The sequence below is a fragment of the Centruroides vittatus genome, unplaced genomic scaffold (genome assembly GCF_030686945.1).
Source record: "Centruroides vittatus isolate TY-2023 unplaced genomic scaffold, ASM3068694v2 contig_392, whole genome shotgun sequence".
Classification (NCBI taxonomy): domain Eukaryota; kingdom Metazoa; phylum Arthropoda; class Arachnida; order Scorpiones; family Buthidae; genus Centruroides; species Centruroides vittatus.
Window position 1 is genome coordinate 1,124,576 of NW_027122208.1, and position 21,244 is coordinate 1,145,819.

The 21,244-nt window shown below is 31.5% G+C and overlaps 1 protein-coding gene across 1 annotated transcript in view; it reads right to left on the minus strand.

Annotated features, from left to right (window-relative positions):
* Positions 1–603: 603 nt before the first annotated feature.
* The window catches only part of elm (calcineurin like EF-hand protein 1 elm), a 33,503-nt gene continuing 12,862 nt past the window's right edge, over positions 604–21,244 (minus strand). Inside the window, exons 2-5 of the mRNA XM_067271199.1 lie at positions 16,991–17,063; positions 6,433–6,626; positions 6,241–6,344; positions 604–1,317 (exon numbers count right to left, since the gene is read on the minus strand). Coding sequence (XP_067127300.1) covers positions 1,183–1,317; positions 6,241–6,344; positions 6,433–6,626; positions 16,991–17,063 — 506 coding nt within the window. The 3' untranslated portion in view covers positions 604–1,182. The remainder of the gene's footprint in view (positions 1,318–6,240; positions 6,345–6,432; positions 6,627–16,990; positions 17,064–21,244) is intronic.

Sequence of the window (21,244 nt, forward strand, 5' to 3'; positions counted from 1 at the left end):
ATTTTGGTTAACCTCTAAACCGGGGGTGTCGAACCGGCAGCCCCGACGAGATTTTTCGTGGCCCCGAAGCTCCGAAATTAAATAAAACGGCCGACAGATCGAGATTAACCTATAAACATTTATCTTCCATAATACAGATTTTTCTCACTCTTTGAATCCAGATATTGGAAAACGAGGAGGAGGATAGCGCTGGCAAGTTTCCAGTGAAAATAATTAATTTTAGTTTTATAAATACAGCATATTCATTAAATAAAATAAATGTTTAAATAAAAGCAATACTATAGCAATTATATATTGTTGAGTCGAATTCACCGAACTACATAATATGTTTTAATTGCCCTATCTATATTCCTGCATTCTCACTTCAAATTATAATTTTAAAAAAATTTGTAAATGTGACATGGCCCGTCTTTTAAATGAGTTTGACGTACCTGCTCTAAATAAATGGATTGCGCATTCTTACCCCACCTTCTATTATGCAGTATATTTATAATTTCGTGTTTTATGATATTTATATCCACGAAAATTATATGAGTATACTCTCTGGATATTACATAATTCAACACTTAATGTATAATAATAAATTTTGCTAGTTTTCTAAAATTTAAGTATAATTATTTAATTGTTTAGCATAATTTTACAATGTTATACAGTATTAGAAAATTTATGGGACAGTTTTATATCATTGTTATTCCAAAAACTTAACATTAACAACACTATCTTTCAATAGATTTATTTTCTACAAAAGTACACAAAAGTGAAGGCAATTTGTGTGGAAACACAGTAAATCTGTCTTATGTAGATAACATTAACATTTTTTTTAACAGTTTTATTTTTATTATAAATATATATTCAAAATTATAAATAGTTTTCCATTTAATATTTCTAAACACGTTTAAACAATTTCAATAAAGTATTTACATTTCTTTCCTTAAATTACAAATATCTCAAAATTATTATATTCTGCCTTCAAATCTATATACATTTTTATTGTGTTTGAACATAACATTCTGAATATAATTTAAAAGAAAAAGAATGGAATAGGAAATTTAAAACCTTTTTGCATCTTATGCTAATAATAGATGTTCGCTATAATGATGTTATGATTTACGGATATAAGTGCTACGGTACACGTTCTTTATTTAAAACGAGCGACTGTTTAATACCGACTCCAAACTTAATTCAATGTAAGAAACGAATACTCATTTTTTCTTCGACGTCTGTCCTTTCCAACGTCGAACAGAACTCTTCGAAAGTTATCACCTGATCGCCGTCTTTATCCGCTTCCATGATTGTTCTGTCTGCAATGCTAGCCAACTGAAATATAAAGTATTTCGTACACGAAAAGCACAATATAGTATTGCTACTTTGGAAGAAAACCGGCACAACTCAAAATAACTAGTTTTGAGAAAATCCCATTCGAAGATTTAACTGAATATCGCTTATCGCTTATTTGACACTCGCGTAACTGCTTCCTAGCGGCCAAATACGCAAGTTACTTTTATGACACTTTTACGCGTCAAAATTTACTACATTTCCATTCGATTACGACGTATTCAAAAAATTGCACTTTTTTGAGTTGTGCCGGTGTTCTTCCAAAGTAGCGATCTGTAAGAAAATTTGAGAGAAACAGCTGTAAAATTGAATTATAAATTTTTTCATTTAGAATACTAATTAAATTCATTACTACTTCAAAATAATATAAAGTGTTAAATTTGTTTATAATGTTAGTTTGTAAGGAGGTATTTCGAAAAGGAATGCTAAATTTATTGCTTATACAGTACAAAGTTATTTAAACAGAATTATGCTTCTGCATAGTATTAAAACACTTTAATTTGAAATATTAATACTCTTTACACTTTAATATAAAATGTCCTATAATGTCATTTGTACACTTTAATATAAAATGCTTGTACACTTTAATTAATATAAAATGTTTTATAATGTTCACAACTCTTACAAACTATAGTCTGTTTATTCTAACCGTGAGTTTGCTTCTGCAAGAAATAGTTCTCTCTAAGACTTTAAATTGATTTTAAAAAAATAGAGAGAAAGAGAGAATTAAAGGAATGAAACTTACAACTAAAGAGAAGGATAGACATTTAACATTGTTGTATTTTAATCAATTTTGTTATCGACGATTGGTTGAACTGCTATATGCTCCATCCTTCTTTGTTTTTGAAAGTAAACATGACCCATGTTATTGATATAAGTGAAGGGCTTGGAATGAGAGACCACAGAAATACTTTTTTTTCAACAAACAGAAAAAATAACCAAATTTCTCAAAACTATAATAACTAATCTGTCCAGTTATGTTATCTGGATTTCCTTCCCGATTTTCACATAATTCAAAACTATTAACTATCAAACTTCGTCACAACACCGTGAAAATACAAAAACACACTTCCGCCGACCTTTTACGGTGCAACGTTAAAAGAAAAGTTCTTTTTCTTATCTTTTCTATTAACGTCGCACCGTAAAAGGTTGGTGGAAGTGTGCTTTTTACTATTAACTACACTGAGATAACAAAACAAAAAAACTTTTTTCTAAATATATTCGTGTGTTTCCAAAAATAACATGTAATTCTTTTTCTAGCAACTGAATCTAGATATATAACTCAAGATAGATCTAAATACATAATAATGTCTTCAAATGTAACTATTTCTAATTGACTGAAGACCATACAGACAGCAAAGTATCTTTCATATATGGAAAAGAATATTATGTTCCTGGTTTGAAATAACAATAAATCTATGATCTAGAAAGAACTTCGAGTTAACATTTTTTAATTATTATTAATTAACAGAATTGCATTTTTGAAGATTTATTAAATGTTTTAACATGTCATTTTAACTGTCAGAGCCAATAAAACTAGAATTTCTACTAAATGTAGCCTTAATTTATTTATAAAGCCACTGAATACTGGTAGTTGGTTGTGGGTTCATACCTTACTAACAGGCTGACCATGCACATTTTATGGGTTCTCTTTGTATCTAACATCTAAATAGGGATCAGTTTCCCATAAAAAGTCCTCCCAAGAGGCACTCTTGGGTGACAGATTGTCCCATATGTTGCATTGCTTTTTTTCCACTAATCCAATCCTAAATGATTTTTTCAAAATAACACATTTGTTTAAATTTTGAATATGTTCTAGTAAACATCAAAAAATCTGTTAAAATCTGAAATAAACTACATGAGGAATACAAAACAGCCTTTTGTGTATGAGATATATGTATATACATAAACATAAACAAAGTTTATCAACTGGACACCCAGAAAAATTGTCCAGGTGAGGCACCTAACAAAAAACATCCCGGGGAAAAACACAGAAATGTTTTTAAAAACAAAATTTGTGTACATAAAACTTTAATCTGAGTATATGTTTCTACTACAATATATCTGGCACAAATTACAATAATATAATAATAATAATAACAACAGAAGGTCTGCTTTTGGCAGCCCAGGAACAAGCAATCAGAAGAAATGCAATTAAGACCAGAATTGAAAAATCAGCTGATGACCCAACATGTAGACTGTGTAAAGAAGCTGATGAAACTATTGATCATATCCTCAGCTGCTGTAAAAAAATTGCACAGACAGACTATAAACAGATACACAATTATGTGGCCCAAATGATCCATTGCAATCTGTGCCACAACTATCATATACCTGTAGGAAAAAATTGGTGGGACCATAAACCCGAAAAAGTAATTGAAAATGAATGTGCCAAAATACTTTGGGACTTCCGAATTCAGGCTGATTTTTGGAACATAATATGCCAGACCTCACAATTGTGGAGAAGGAAAAAGTGTGGATCATCGATGTCTCCATACTGGGTGACAGCCAAATTGATGAAAAACAACAGGAAAAACTTAGCCGATATCACGACCTTAAAATTGAACTGCAACGACTCTGGCATAAACCAGTACAGGTGGTCCCAGTGATTACTGGCACACTGGGGGCTGTGCCGAAAGATCTTGGCCGGCATTTGCAAACCATAAATATTGACAAAATCACCATCTGTCAGCTGCAAAAGGCCACCTTACTTGGATCTGCACACACCATTCGAAAATATATCACGCAGTCCTAAACGCTTGGAAAGTATTCGACTTGTTGTTTTTTTTTGTTTGAAATCAAGCATTTATATCCCGTTTGCTGTGTATGCTCCTTATAAAGGTTTAATAAAATAATAATAATAATATATGGACATGACACAACATATAAAAAGCATAGACACCATTAAGCAATCGTGGGTGCAAAAGGCACTCCACTGCAGACATCTCTACAACCTGGTCGTTTTGTTGACAAAACTGTCAAGCTGGTTAGCTCGGGGATGCCTCTTTGGGGAAATGGAAGGGTTTATGATTGCCATACAAGATCAGGTCATAAATACTAAAAAAATACAGAAAACACACACTCAAAGATACAACACTCACAAATGACACATCACGCCAGAAACTATACAATACATCATTTCTGGTTGCAACAGACAGATTATTTACATAGACATAATCAAGTAGCAAATATAATACAATCAAGAACTTGCAAAGAAACATAAATTATTAGACATCCATGAACCCTACTACAAATATATTCAACAGACAGTATTGGAAAACAACACGCACAAAATGTACTCTGACAGAGCCATAACCACAGATAAAACAATTTACCACAACAGACCAGACATCACACTCATTGAGAAACACAGTAAAATCGCATACATTATAGACATATCCATTCCAAACACTCACAATGTACAAAACACGTGCACTGAAAAAATTAGCAAGTACGCAGAACTCACCCAGGAAATAAGGCATCTGTGAAAGATGTTTAAAGTGCTTATTGTACCTGTTGTTCTCTCCTCTACTGGTGTGATATCATACACACTACACAAAGCCAGGAACATTGCGATTGAATAGAAATACATACATCAAACTTCAGAAGGCCACTATATTGAATACATGCCACATTGTTAGGAAATCCCTGAATACCGACACTGACACACTTATTTAATTTTAGTTTTGTTTTGTTTGCTATTGTGAGATAAGCAGGGGGCCAGGGGTTAATCCCTTCTGACCACTTAATCTGCACGGGCTGGTAAAACCCAACCTCAGAGTCGTCATATGGCTAGGAAGGCAAAATGAGTGGGAAGTGTGTCGGTACGTGGAAAGGAGTCTTTCCGGAAAAAGAGATCGACAGGTCAACAAATAAAACATTTATTGGTTAGCTAAGGTTAACACACAAGATCATTACAAGACTACTCAATTAAATGTGGTTAAGTGCAAGTTAAATGCAAATTATACAAAGGGCAGCTGTTAGCTACGTCTAATCCCATTTCTGGGGAGAGAGAGAGTTCACAGAGTGCTAACAAACAATACCGCTATGCAAGAATGGACAATATACACCTAAGTATGGTGGACGCCGACGGTATGGAAGAGTCTGCAGCTGTCGAATGTCTTCTCTGACGGGATCCGAGTCCTTTGCATGGAGATCAACTGGCACAAGTACAGAAATAACTTCCGTGCGGATGCGCCCCGAGCTTCCGGTAGCTCTTGCTTTTATAGCATTAGTGTGGGAAAGCAATCCGTGTTGACCATGACTTGTAATTCTTAACAACTAAGTGTCAACTTTCCCACCTAACTGTTGAAAGTTGGAGGAGACCTCTGCTCCGATACCCCGTGGAGTTTTTCTAGGGGGGTGTTTACAACAATTTGGAACAACGGTAAAAAGGAGTTTCCTTTCATTTAAAAATTCCCCTCTAAAATCCACAGTCTCACACCATGCTTTGACTCTGGTCCGGCATAATACACAGCCACCAGTGTCGACCGAGTATAACCCACTAAACCCAACATAATAATAATAATCCTAAAAAAATTTTTTTTTCTCAGAATGTCATTCCAAAGTGAAAGCTTGCATTATTCCAATTGGAAGAAAATTATTGAATTTTATGAATTTACAAATTCTATTACTGAAATCACATAAGATTCATCAATATATGTATTAATAAAATAACCAATTAATGGAATATGTATAGATTTATTATTTAATAAGAATTTAAGCAATAGAAGTAAACATTTTAAGTGATTACATCTTAACTTAGTCTGCATTATTTGAAATTCCAGATTTCTCTAATAAAATTATATAATTAGACCTATTAATAAAATCTTTGCAGTTTTAAACATCATTAGTCTAATTTAAAACAAAATATATATCTAAAGGACATACTATACATTAATTTACCTGCTCTTCAGAAATGTTTGCACCAACCATCATGTGTAAAACAGCTAATAATTCATCTCTTGAAATCTTATTATCATCATCAAGGTCATACATCTTAAAAGCAACTATTTAAATTAAAATAAACATATTTTAAATATTTGTACGTACATGTATATGTATATACACATATAGAAAGTACAGCTAGAAACTTACATCGCAATTTTTCCAGTCGGTTGTTAAGTTTATTTTCTTTATTTTTTTTAATCGGACGAAATTTGGATAACACTCTCATAAACTGCCGGAAATTTATACGGTCGTCATCGTAAGCTTCAGAAAAAAAGGCATGAACAATACGATCTCCTAAGGGATTAATTGCTAATTCTGGAATGCGAAGAAAATCTTCTCGACTAAAAACAATTTTTTAATATTAATTATACGTATATCTCAATAAGTCTGATTACGCGTATATATTTTACCATATGATTATGGCTGTTGTAATTAATAAATAAAAAAATACTCACACACACATACAGTATATCATTACTTATTTATATATTTTATATAATATTTTAATATACTTAAAATCAATAAAATTTAAGAATTTTTTTAATATAAAAGTCTGTGAAGGTATCTTATCAAATTTGGTAAAATTTATTTTATGTATATGTATATATTCTGAAATTATTAATTAGCCTTTAAAATTTTAAGAATTTTTAATTTAATTAAAAAATTTGTTTCTTCTGATTAATTTACAAAAATATTTAACATTGTTTTGAATCCGTTTTATAATCAAATAGATTTTTGTCATTACTAAAATTAATTCTAAAGAAACAGAAACTGATTTTTTTATACTAATTATTGAAAATTTATAATCAAAAGCAAGTATTCTTACTTCTCTAAGCAAGCATCTTTTGACACATTTTTACGAGTTGCAAAATGTCTACATATAACCTATGCTACATACATTTTTTTTTATCAAGCTGAACCTTTAAGTACTTATATAATTTTGATTAAACATATTGAAACATGTAGGTTTTAAACACACATATTTAATACTTCTTAGTGAGATACTTGATTTTGAAAAGAAATTTTGTAAATTTCTAATGTTTATAGGAAATTATCATCAATCAATATACGTAATCGAATCCATCTAGCAAACAAAGTAATAATTACAGATACGACTTACTAACCTTGTATAGCTTTGCAGTTACTACTTAAAAACGTAACACAAACGTTTTCGACCCATTTCTAGGGTCGTCTTCAGGTGTTTTATAAGTTTTTCTGGTGCGACTCTGATTTTTAACCGTTTAGGTCTCCAATGCTTTTATCTTCGGAATTTTTTAAAATTTCAAAATTCGAATCTCCAAGTGATGTGTGCCTGTGCCAGTTGTTATAGCGTTGCATCATAAATAGCCTGCCATGCTGTTGATAGTTGTTTTTCTTCTTTAAAATTGATTGACAGGCCTTTGCTGTCCGCTTTAAAAATTTCTAATGTCACCAGATTTCGTAGTTGGTTTATATGTCGGGTTTGTCGAATCATTGTTGCTTGTTGTAGGTTAGGGATAACGCCGTTTTCGTTGGAATATATTGCTAAGGCAATATTGTCTTTATTTTTTTTCAATATCTGTTTTGTGCTCGGAGAGGCGTTGTTTCGGCGCTCTTTTTGTCGATCTGACATATACGAGGTCCCTATCAAATTTTTTATCTTTTAACGGGATTTTATATACTCCTGGTATTCTTTTGATTTCGACCCGATCTTTCTCGTTTCTCAACATGGCGAATGTATCTGGCTTACGTCTGTAGGCTATTTTTGCATTAGTGTAAGCTCCAATTTCTTGATATAGGGACTGCATAAGGCATTCGTATGTTATTGCTATACGGTAGGGCGATGCATCTTGTCGTGGATCCTTTCCCGGGATCCCATTCAATCGGTCTTTGAGCTGGTTTCGTTGGTTATCGGCCATTCTATATATTAGGCCTTTAATGTAGCTGTGACTCTCAGCAATTTCTGCTATTTTCCTTATTTTCCTCCATTGGTGTTGTTCTTTGCTACAGCATTCTTTGCTACATAGATTTACACACACTCAACTGGCTAGGAAGTTAGGACTAGGCAATGCAACAATAGCCTCACCAGCAGTCCACAGATTATTTGCCTATGCCAAAACAAGGGATGGAATTAAGACCTATCTTAGACAAAGCCAATGCACCCTCCAGAAAAATAGAACAGAAGATCCACATGCTCCTGGCTAACACCTAGAACAGCGGTTCCCAACCTTTTTTCATTAGCGTACCCCGTGACATCTCATTTCTCTAGATTGTACCCCTCATTTAAGAAATTTAGTGAGTAACCATATTGTTAATTTTACATGCTGTAACTTTAAATTTAAAAAAAAAGCTAATTTATAATGTTGATAAAGAAAATATATTTATGTTCATACATGTAAAAATCAATACATTTACAATACAAATATAAAAATTATAATAAAAATAAAATTGCACAAAAAACTAACTTAAAAGTATTTAATTTCGTATTAAAAGAGTTCAATGTGAGCCTTGTCCTTGTTTTTTCTCACATAATTTTTTTATGTCAAGTTCAACTGATGCGAGGTATAATCTCAAATCTGGAACTGCCTTCAGCTTATTGCGATACGTATTTTTAATATATAGATAGAAAAAAAAGCTCTTTCCACAAGCACACTACTTGTAAATGGCAACAAAAACTGAAGTGCTTTATCAGAAAGTAGTTCAAATTCTTCGTTAATGTCTGCCCAAAAGTTAAAAAGACATTTTGATTTAAATTGGCATTTTAAAATCGAATCTGTTGAAATTTCGATCAAATTCTCTTTTTCCTTACTTGACAATTTAGCTACCTGAAAGTATTCCTCTTCAAATGGATTTAGAATCCAATAGTTTGTGTTGTCGGGTTTTAGAAAGTATTTCTGGAAATCTGATTTTAATCCTTGTAAATATTCAATTATTTTTTAATTTAATTCCAGAGAAAATCGTAATTTGTTTTCAGATAAGAAACTGTGCAATCTTTCAAATACTTCAAGTTGACTATTTTTAATACATGACTTCCAAAAATCAAATTTTTTAATTAGATTCAATTTTGTCAGACAAACTAAATAAAGTTGTTTTATCTTGGAGTGCCAAATTTAACTTATTTATATGCAGAAAAATATCTGATAAATATGCAAGAGCCTGAAGCCATTTATCGTCATGAAATTTGAATGAGAGCTTGAAAGGATTGTTTCAAAAAAACTTGTACCTCATGCCTAAGCTCAAATAGTCTGGTAAGAACTTTTCCACAGGATAGCCATCTCACTTCTGTATGAAGGAGCAATGTAGAATAAAGACTCATCATGTCGTCACATAGAGCTTTGAAAATTCTTGAGTCTGTGGACCTCGATTTTATAAAATTAACCACTTGGACAGCTTCATCAAAAACAAGTTTCAATTCACAAGGAAGGCTTTTAGAAGCTAAATTTTGTCTATGGATGCAGCAATGGTTCCAATTTACATTTGAGGCTACTTTCATTACATGACTGCAAAGACTGGAGTAAATACCTGACATAGACTTGGCACCATCGGTATATAATCCACAGCAGTTAGACCAATCACTCCCCTTTTCTTTGATGTAAAAATCGATAACATTAAAAATATCTTCACCTCTTGTGCGTTCTGACAAAGAATGACAAAGTAATAGGTTTTCTTCAATTTCGTTATCGACCAAATTTCTTGCTATAACAAGCAAAATAGCAAAATTGGCAACATCTGTGCTTTCATCAACTTGAATAGCCAAAAATTTACTATTTTTAATTTGGCTTATTATTGTCATTTCAACGTCATCAGACATATCCTGAATTCTTTGAGATATTGTATTGTTTGAAAGAGGAATGTTGTTCATTTTAGGTACTTGGTCTTCTCTGAGCATATAGCAAACAGCATGTTTTATACAAGGAAGAATCAAATTTTCAGCTATGGTATGATTTTTGCCACATTTAGCAATATGGTAACTAATACGGTAACTAGCTTCAATGGCATTTGAGATTTTTTTTAGATGACAGGATGTAGGACTTCAAACTTGATTTACTCATATTTTGCTCCAAGCGTTTAAAAAAATTATGTTCCTTGTTTTTATAATTGGGATGTTTTGTTTGTAAACGTTGTAAGAGTAAGGATGTAAAGTACTATTTTTTTTTTTTGTAGCTTAGGAAACCGACTATAATTACGGTCGGTGAAACTTCCGTTAACCTAACGGGTACTTTACGCGGATTCGAGATTAGTTTGCCAGGCCTGGGCTTTTAAGCGTGCACCGAAAAATTAGTAATAATAACAACAAATATCAAGTCAGATCAAAAGTTCAAATATATTTAATTAGCAACTAGAACGTACTACGTACAAATATCAATAATTCCAAACAAAATTTATTAACGAAAATCAACAAGTCAACCCGACAATAAACTTAGCTTAACTTAATAGTAATTCCCCTTTGAAATTCGACAAATCAAATACTTAGCAACTATGAACAAAATCTCTTACTAATTAAACGTCTATCCGTCACCTCACTATACGAAGAAAACTATTTCCTCAATCCTTTCGATATCGTCAATCAAACTCCTCTTTAGCACCTTGGATCGTCCAATTATCAATCTGGACTTCTATCAGAAAATACTTCGCTTTCGAATTAACCTCGCTCTCACAGTCGCCTCGATTTGGAAATCACCTCTCCTTCTTCGGTTAACGTACGGGTTTTATACTGTGAGGTGACGTCACACTTGAGCTGGGTTACTCCTCTTATTTACATACTTAGTTGCTAACATTAACTTTGTTCTGGCAGCTTTAAGTTTCCGACAAAGCTTATAAACCGTTTACAAAATATTTATCATAATTTTCTGGGATGTTTAAGACGGTTTATCAAGTATTTCTCTACTAGTGATTGTGGGGACTCCCCCCCATTTTTTTTCTGCGGACTGTTACTTCCGCCGGGCAGCGCAAGTGCGCAAGATGTTTCCTATGGCGCTTATTTCTCCGTGAGTTGTTTTTTCTTCATTTTTCATTACTAACAAGAGAGTGGTGGGGAACCTTCGTCCTAAATAAACATAAGCCCCAAACAAATGATAATAAAAACGGAAATAATAATAAAATAAAAATAACGTTCGGACTCAGTTCCTTACAAGGAAGGTTTCATGCAGTCATTAGATAAAATATCTCTACATACTACACATTGTGGTTTAGGACATTTTTCATTTCCTATATAAGTAAATCCATATTTAATATATTCATTGCAGTACTTTCTGTTTTTCTCTGTTTTCTGGACTTTTCCAGTGTTTAGATCCAAAGTGCTGTTGTCTTGAGAGGTATTTTGCCAATTGAACCCTTTCCATATTATGTGTTAGCTGTTTTTTTGTTCCTTGTTCCAACCACTTATCCATATCTAATGATAAATCAAAAGTGAAATTAACTTATCCTATTTCGAAATTTCTCTCGGTTACGTGTCACCCGGGTTGGATTTTTGTCAAAGCCTAACGAAAATTTCCCATTTTTGAAAAAAATAATCGTGGCTATCATATAGTCCAAATTTTTTATTATTATTATTTTTTTTTATTATATATATATATATATAATCAAGACGAGCTGATGATGATGATGATGATGATGATGATGATGATAAGCGCAGAGCCCAAACAGTAAGGGGTTAAAAGTTGAAATTTGGTGCACAGTTAGGGTACGTCACGAGAACGCACACTAAGATGGAATTTTTCGAAATTTCTCCCCACGGGGGAGAGAGACAGGATTAAGTCTTAACACTTCCATCATTGATGGAAGTGTTACGTAACAATGGAAGTGTTAAGAGAAAGCAACGTGCAAGACGCAGATGCAGTATTTTTCGTTTTTGCAGGAAATCAAACATATTTTTAGACCTATCTAAAAATTCTGTAATTAGTCTGGAAACAGAGAGGACCCAATTCTTGCATTCGGTGAAAACGAGTAAGGTTGACTATAACGTAAAAATCTTAATATTTGCTAAAACGGTTAGGAGTTGAAAGTTGAAATTTGGTACACAGTTAGGGTACCAGATTTAAGTACCAAAGTGTTAAGTAACAATGGAGAACAAGAGAAAGCGACGTGCAAGATTTATGGGCTCTGGAAAAAAAAAGAAAAAAGAGAAGGAGTAATATGTTAGAACACATTCGGTTTTCAAATTTAAACAGATTAGTTTGGTTTTTCTTTAGAACATTCGATGAAAATCGAACGATAAAATCAGAACACGTCGTGAAAATCGAACAATATCAGAACATTCGATTTTCAAATTCAACCTTTCTTTAGAAATACTTAATTTATTGATGAAATTACTCTTTTTCTTTTGTGACTATAACGTAATAATCTCAATCTTCGCTATTGTTACTTTTGCCTGAGCAACGCCGAGCCTACCTGCTAGTATATTAATAAATGTAAAATGAAAACAAATTATATTTCAGAAGTTAGTTTTAATATAAAATTTTAACAACTAGCGCCGTCTGCTTTGAAAAATGTTCCGATGCTGAAACAAGATATCTCAGGTCAATTAGTCAAGGTCAGCATGTGGCAACCAGAGATATGTGGGGAATAACACGGGACAGGTAAATGGATTTTTTTCAAAGATTCATTTGTCAAAATTCGATTTTGCAACATTCACATTTCCAACTTCCCAACGAGCAACATATGCACAAATCTCACACTGCCTGTTTGTAGAGGGTGTTGCCATTTTCAATTTTATTTTGACTTTGTTCTCAGTCCCCTAAGTACCTACAAGTCTGGTTTTTTTTGTGTGTGCATGATTTGGGCACCTAATACTCTGTGCCAAATTGCAACTTCTGACATGTACTCCTTCATACCTCTAAGTTGGTAACACAGCAGGCAGTACGATTTTATAAACAAGACAGTCTTGTCAATAAAAAATTAATAAAAATACTGAATAAATAATAAAAAAAATTACTGCTTGTAGAGAAAATCTGGAGAAACTAGCTATGTCCTTTTCCTTGCTAACAATAGTGAGGTTGAAGCTGAAGTTTTAAACACGAAAACGTGTACGTTGGGCATTCAGTGCCGCTTTCCTGTAAGCCTAGAAGTTTGACAATGGTGTTTTGGAAAGTCAGTAGAATCATGCTTGACATTCCAAATGCCATTGTCAAACTTCTAGGCTTACAGGAAAGTGGCGCTGAATGCCCAACGTACATGTTTTCGTGTTTAAAACTTCAGCTTCAACCTCGCTAATAAAAAATAATTTTTATAAACAAAAAAATATTTTTTTCAAACAATACATGGGAATATTGTTGCGAGATAATAAAAATAATGGTAACACACTCCACCATCAAAAGTCTGTAGCATAATCACTAATCACGCATAATGGTATCCTCACTACTATTGACCGACTGCGCAACTGCGCAACATTTATTGATCTGTTGCATTGTACAATCAGCAGCATAAGTTTTTATTTCTATTTTTGCATTTTGAAATGTATAATAAAGTTTGTGATTGTTGCAAGGAACATTTTTACTTAATATTTTTATAATACTATTAATTTGTGATACATATATTATTTTTTCTGCCATAATAACTAACTTTTTTCTGTACCCCTAAACAACCTATTGCATACCCTGGGTTGGGAACTGCTGCTAGAAGGCTATCAGTTTGCAATTTTCAATTCCACACAAGTAATTGAAGCCATCTGGAACTGTGAACCATCTGAAGAATTCTGGATCACCATTTCAGATTTTAAGGCACTATACCCATCAGTTAAACTAGAGCCCTGTTTTTGTGGTTTGCAAAATTGTTTGCCATCTTAGTCATAAGCCAATGCAGGCCAAATACAAATACTAGAACTATTGCATATACTATGTTATTCATCATGTTTACAACTAAATGGGGAAGATGTTTCTTCAGAAAAAAGGGGTAACTATGGGTAGCCTGCTATCGGGGACTTGGATGAAATTGTAGTATGCCTCCTGGAAGCCAAGGTCATCCCCAAGTTCCTTTCCAATATTAAAGTATATAAGCAATACATCGATGACATATGCATCATATGGAAGACGAAGCCAATCATCAAAGAATTTATAAGATGCATGAATTGCAACCTGTATAGCCTTATGATTGAACTGGAACAAATAAGCAATAAGGAGGCTCATTTTTTGGATTTTAGTATAACATTCAATAGTAGCGGATATGACACAAAAATATATCAAAAACCAAGTGTTATCCCGATATATATCCCAGCTGACTCGAATGACCCATACAACTACAAAATGGCAGCTTTTAGAGTGCTTATTGGAAGAGCCTACACACACTGTAGCAAAGAACAAGATCAATGGAGGAAAATAAGGAAAATAGCAGAAATTGCTGAGAGTCACAGCTACATTAAAGGCCTAATATATAGAATGGCCGATAACCAACGAAACCAGCTCAAAGACCAATTGAATGAGATCCCGGGAAAGGATCCACGACAAGATGCATCGCCCTACTGTATAGCTATAACATACGAATGCCTTATGCAGTCCCTATATCAAGAAATTGGAGTTTACACTAATGCAAAAATAGCCTACAGACGTAAGCCAGATACATTCGCCATGTTGAGAAACGGGAAAGATCGGGTCGAAATCGAAAGAACACCAAGAGTATATAAAATCCCGTTAAAAGATAAAAAATTCGATAGGGACCTTGTATATGTCAGATCGACAAAAAGATCGCCGAAACAACGCATCTCTGAGCACAAAACGGACATTGAAAAAAAATAAAGGCAATATCGCCTTAGCAATATATTCCAACGAAAACGGCGTTATCCCTAACCTACAACAAGCAACAATGATTCGACAAACCCGACATATAAACCAACTACGAAATCTGGTGACATTAGAAATTTTTAAAGCGGACAGCAAAGGCCTGTCAATCAATTTTAAAGAAGAAAAACAACTATCAACAGCATGGCAGGCTATTTATGATGCAACGCTATAACAACTGGCACAGGCACACATCACTTGGAGATTCGAATTTTGAAATTTTAAAAAATTCCGAAGATAAAAGCATTGGAGACCTAAACGGTTAAAAATCAGAGTCGCACCAGAAAAACTTATAAAACACCTGAAGACGACCCTAGAAATGGGTCGAAAACGTTTGTGTTACGTTTTTAAGTAGTAACTGCAAAGTTATAGAAGGTTAGTAAGTCATATCTGCAATATATGTAAATAAATTTAATGAAATCAAAAGAAAATACTGAGAAAGATACAACAAAATCATTTGTCAGGCTGCTAATTTTTGATAATGGAAAAGAGGAGAGTCCTGGAAGAGACATTGATCACAAGCAAACAGTTAAGTGATGATAACAAGGAGTGTTGCAGTGGCTGTGAGCACCAGATTAAGAATTAACATAAATTAATAAATCAAAATATAACTTTCCTATTTTTAAAATAAATTCTAATTTAACAATTAAATTAGAATATGATTTAATTTAACAGTAATGATTTAATATACAGGGTGGGCCAACAAAAACGAAATGGCAGAGTTATCGTGTTGATCCAAGCAAATTGCTCGGACAGGTCGATTTTATTCTCAAGGGGGACATCTTTTGCAAGTTTTTGCGATTCTAAATACAACAGACAACAAAAAAATTTTAAAAACTCATTTATTTTTTTTATTAACTAAACAAACATTTATTTCGGAAAACTAACACAAACTATTAACAAACATAAAAAAAATCTTTTAAGCTAGACTGTATATGCAAGGAAAAAAATTAATAATAGTTTTTTTTAAACTCAATGGTTAATCGTCACAATTGTCAATATTGGTCAGATAACAACCCAAGCATATTTCACGAAGTTCAAAGCCAAACTCTGCAGAGGCTAAATGTGTGGGCCGGAATCTTTGGAGATCGACTACATGGCCCCATTTTCCTAGATGGTAATCAAACAGGAGAAAGTTCTTTAGATTTACTTGAAAGTGTTGTACTGTACTGTACATCCATTACTTGTTGATATTGTCGAACATGACGACCAATACTTAGAAGACGCCTTACTTTCCAACAAGATGGAGGCCCCCATTATGCAAGACCAGTTAGAGTTTTTGAACACGACTTTTTCTGGGCATTGGATTGGACGTAGAGGTCCCTTAGAATGGCTGGCTAGATCCCCAGATCTTATTCCTCTTGATTTTTTCTTTGGGGACATTTAAAAAGTAAGATCTATGCAACCAAACCAGGATCTCTCGAAGAATTACGACAAAGAATTATAGACGAGTGTTGTCAAATAACACCCAAAACTTTCTGAAGTGTAAGAAACCGTTTTGAGTACAACTTGTATTATTGTATGGAGGCTAGTGGTGCTCAATTCGAACATTTATTGAATACTTGATAACTCTTTCTTATGTTTGTTACTTCATTTGAAATAAATATTTGTTTAGTTAATAAAAAAATAAATGAGTTTTTAAAATTTTGTCGTCGTCTGTTGTATTCAGAATTGCAAAAACTTTATTTGAAAAGATGTCCCCCTTGAGAATAAAATTGACCTGTCCGAGCGATTTGCTTGGACAAACACAATAATTCTGCCGTTTCGTTTCGTTGGCCCACCCTGTATTATATAATATTATATATATATATATATATATATATATATATATGTTATGTATGTATGTATGTATAATTAATAAAATAACATATCATTAACTTTATTGCTTATGAAAATTTATTTGATAAAATTAAAACACAGTATAAAATGTTATCCAAAATAAAATATTTTCTTACCTTAATGTACCATTATCTCCTTTGTCTAAATTTGTAAATCGGCTATACAATCTTTCAATCTGACTTGGTGAAACTATATATAAAAGAAAATAAAGTTTTTTTTAAGAAAACTTCTGAACTCTAAAAATAAAAAAACTTTTATAATGGAATAAATACTAAAGATTTTGGTTAAAATAATTGGTAACTATCGTGATAAATTATTTTCAAATTTTGTAATTTTAATTTAAGGATGAAGGAGAATTTGATTAATTACATTATAAATGATTTTAATGCTATACCCATGAATACTTTAATCTTATAAATTTCCATAATAATGATTATCTGTGTTCGGTTATCACCATTGTCATATTAAAAACTTAAAATTTTATTATATATAAAATAAAATAACTGCACTGAAAATTATTACTTTTCAAATAGCAACTATTGATATTAATACATTCAACTCAATAACCTAATATTATATTCTGTTGCATGTGTAACTTTTTAATAAATAGATTAGTGTACTCTAAGTTTGACTTTTCCATGCTTGTTTTACATATTTTTATATCAATAGCTATAATTATCCATTCCAGTTTTGAGTTAAAGTCAAATACAGTAGAACCTCGATTATCCAGATTGTTCAAAATAAACAAAAATTTTACAAATTTGCTGATTCGCACTTTGCGATTGTGACACTGTTTATGCATGTGATGGAATGCATAACTTTTTTTGTCCCAACAATGTCTCACCCGGCACAGTGGTCCTAAACTTTTTAATACATTTTGCGTCGTAATAAATATATAACTTGACATACATATTTATAAATAATTTATATTCAAATTACATCATTTCTATGGCCAAGGGCGGTATAAGGCACGGGCGACGTGGGCCAATGCCTACGGCCTCGCGCCTCGAAGGTTTATGCATTACTTAAAAGCTGCGAACACGACGAAAAAATTTTACTCGTCATAAAATGATATATAGTTTGCATTTTTACGAATAAAAATTTGACAGTTTCAACTGCTTTTTATTTTATAAAATCCGTCTTCTTGTGTCACCAGAGGGCCTTTAAACAATAGGCAGTGTTAGTGCTGGTCAGTAGTCCAAATTCAAAACAAACGTTTGTTTCTTGAAAATTTGATTACGATTTAAATACAGTACAGTATTATTTTTCGATTATCCGGATTTTTCCTTATCCGGACTACCTTCGTCCCCAATTAGTCCGGATAATCGAGGTTCTACCATATTAAGAAAATAAGTTATATTTGCTTGTTTTCTATCCCAATACATGGTAATAAGTATTCTTTAAATCACAAAAGTACAGTACCTGTTCTTCAAAGACGTTGCATTTGAGTAGTTGTTTATTTTTAATATTTGTAACTTCTAAAATATTAAAATTTAAACAAAAAAATTAAATACCTTCTAAAACCGATAACCGGTGCGAACTATTTTTCGAAATGGCGAACATTTTCGCTGCCCCTCCTGGGCTCTTCCTCAGGCCAATTCTGGACTTGATAATCGAACAGCATAAATAAATGGAACGTGTTCCGTAATTTAAACGATCGAGTACGTTGGGCAATAGTTCGCACCGGTTATCGGTTTTAGAAGGTATTTAATTTTTTTGTTTATACAACCCGGTGTGGGAGAAGCGTTAATTAAAATTTAACTTCTCAAAACAGGATATACATTAGTAAACACTGCATAAATAACCAAGATTCAGCAAGAAATTATAAAAAAGCAAATATTTTCATCCATGTTCAACAGTCATCACCAGACTAATGATGATGCCCGTTAAACATGGTAGATGTAAGAAACAATCATGTACAAAAAAACCTATGATTAAACAACTTTTTATTGAACTTTTAAAAGTTATTTTTTTATTTAATTCAGCAATAATATTTTTACACTTTAAAATACTAAAAAAAAAAAGTATATTCTGTTGGAATTTTTCTTCATAGCATTTTATAAATATTAAAACACTATCTTCATTACTATATGAATTAAAAAATTAAAAATCAATTTTATAATATTTGTCACAGTGAATTTAACTAATGGTGAAAAACTTAGAAAATTTTTTTTTTCAAAATTTCTTATATAGGCCTATCTAGATGCTGTTATTTTGTCATCCTAAATAATTTAACTAATTTGAAAGTCAATACTACATTAATAAAAAGAAGCTTGCATAACATGTCATCATAATATTAATAATTCTTATTTAATGCAAGTACTTTACACTTTAAATTATACATAACACAGAATAAATTTAATGATAAAAATTCAAATTATTATTTTTAAATTTTTACAAGTCATTGGAATTAGTTAAAAACTAAATTATTTAAGAAAGTTATCTGAACACACGTGTGGCAACAGCTTTGGTCCTAAATCCAAAAGTTGCTACCGGGAGGACCCCGAACTTAACAAACTGGCAACCCGACCCGTTGACCTCACTCTAGATGCTCGTGTTCCTGCCTCTATGTTTTACTCGTACAATCGCACCATATAAGTTTTTTTGTATGTAGCCTTGTTTTGTGTATTGTACATAATTAAGTACAAAGTGCTACAACATGCATAATAGTGTAGTTCAAAGTTAGAACAACAGTATGAAAATCAAAAAATTTAAAATTTTAGAGGTTTTCCAAAAGCAAAAAGTTTAAAAATTTGAAACATATTTTTATTTTTCTCCTGCATTCCTCATTATAGCTATAAAGTTCTTATAGGCCTGTAGAAAAATTCTACTATGTTAACAAAACCAGTACTGATTATCTGAATCTTTCTATTGCTGGCTTGAATAAACTACAAACTATGTTGACTTAGATGAAATAAATAGTTCATTACCATCATTTAATTTTGTTTTCATTGATATAAACATTTTATCATCAGTTATTGACATTTAATAAAAGTATAAATTGTAAAATTTACTTGGTCATTATATCTGTCATTCTTTATTGCTATTGAGAACACACGAATAGCAAAAATAAAATGAAGTAAATTCAGATAAAATATATTATTATTTCCTTCATATATAATGTTTTAAATAAAGGTAAATTATATTTAAAATTTTTTTAAATATTTTTTGACAACAGTTTTTTAATACAGAGAAGGATTTACAGTAAGAATATCATGAATATAATAATGTAGTTTAAAATGACATAATATATATAATAACAATATTTTAATTTAACTAATTAGCAAATTAATTTATAAATTTCTGGATAATCGCTAAACAATATGCTATATGAATGTAACAAATGTCTAACAATTAACTTTGTAATACAAACTGCTATAGGTTATAAAACAGCTGATATTTCAATTAAACATTTATTCCAACAATATATAATTATCAAAATAAATAACACAAAAGAAAGCAGTTTATTTTTTGAACTTTTTATACAAATTTTCAGAATAAATGTTAATAATTTTTCTGAAACTCATTTTTAAAATAATGTAATTTATATAGGCTAATTGGATATGTTGTAATAAACATGAAGTAGTCATTTAGTCTTTGCAGAACAAAAGGAATTGAATTGTGTAATCTATTTTGCTAAATGATTACATTAACCAATGTTAAATTAACTCAAAAGCTATATATTAAATAATTAAGTTGTGTTCATTAAACATTTATCAAAAACTAATAAAATCACTGTAATATATAAATTATAGCCCGATACAAAAAAAAAAAATTAATTAATGAAATATTGCCAATTATGTTACTAAAACTATTTCTTTTTATTATTATTATTTTACTCTAACAATGTGAAAACATTATTGTTTCTGACTATAATAAATATATTCTTATTTAATTAATACAAATTTAATTAAATGTTTAATGTGTTAAGGCATAGTATAAGTATTATTCATTATTATTATGAAGAAAGCAGTTATTTAAGGAAATAAAAGTTTAATTAATAGAGAAACATTTTTGGACCTTTATTTGGACCAATTTAGGCTCTCAGTAATATTTGAAACAAATGTAGGATACATGCAGTGTTCCCAAAGGTTTTTATATTTAAAAATTTCAAATGTTACATAAAATTTAGGTTTGAAAATCTTGAGGATTACCACATGTATGCTGCATTCATTAATTGAACTTTAGTTTCATTAAATAGCTATATTCTTTTGAAAATGTATGAAATGGTAACAAGCCTTATAGAAATTTCTGGTATTATTTGGTTCCAATGATGATAAAACTCCCATAATTAAAGAACAAATAAAAATTTTTTTCCTACAAGGAAATACACACATTACAGGAAAAAACTTTTGTTTCATTCTCTTTGA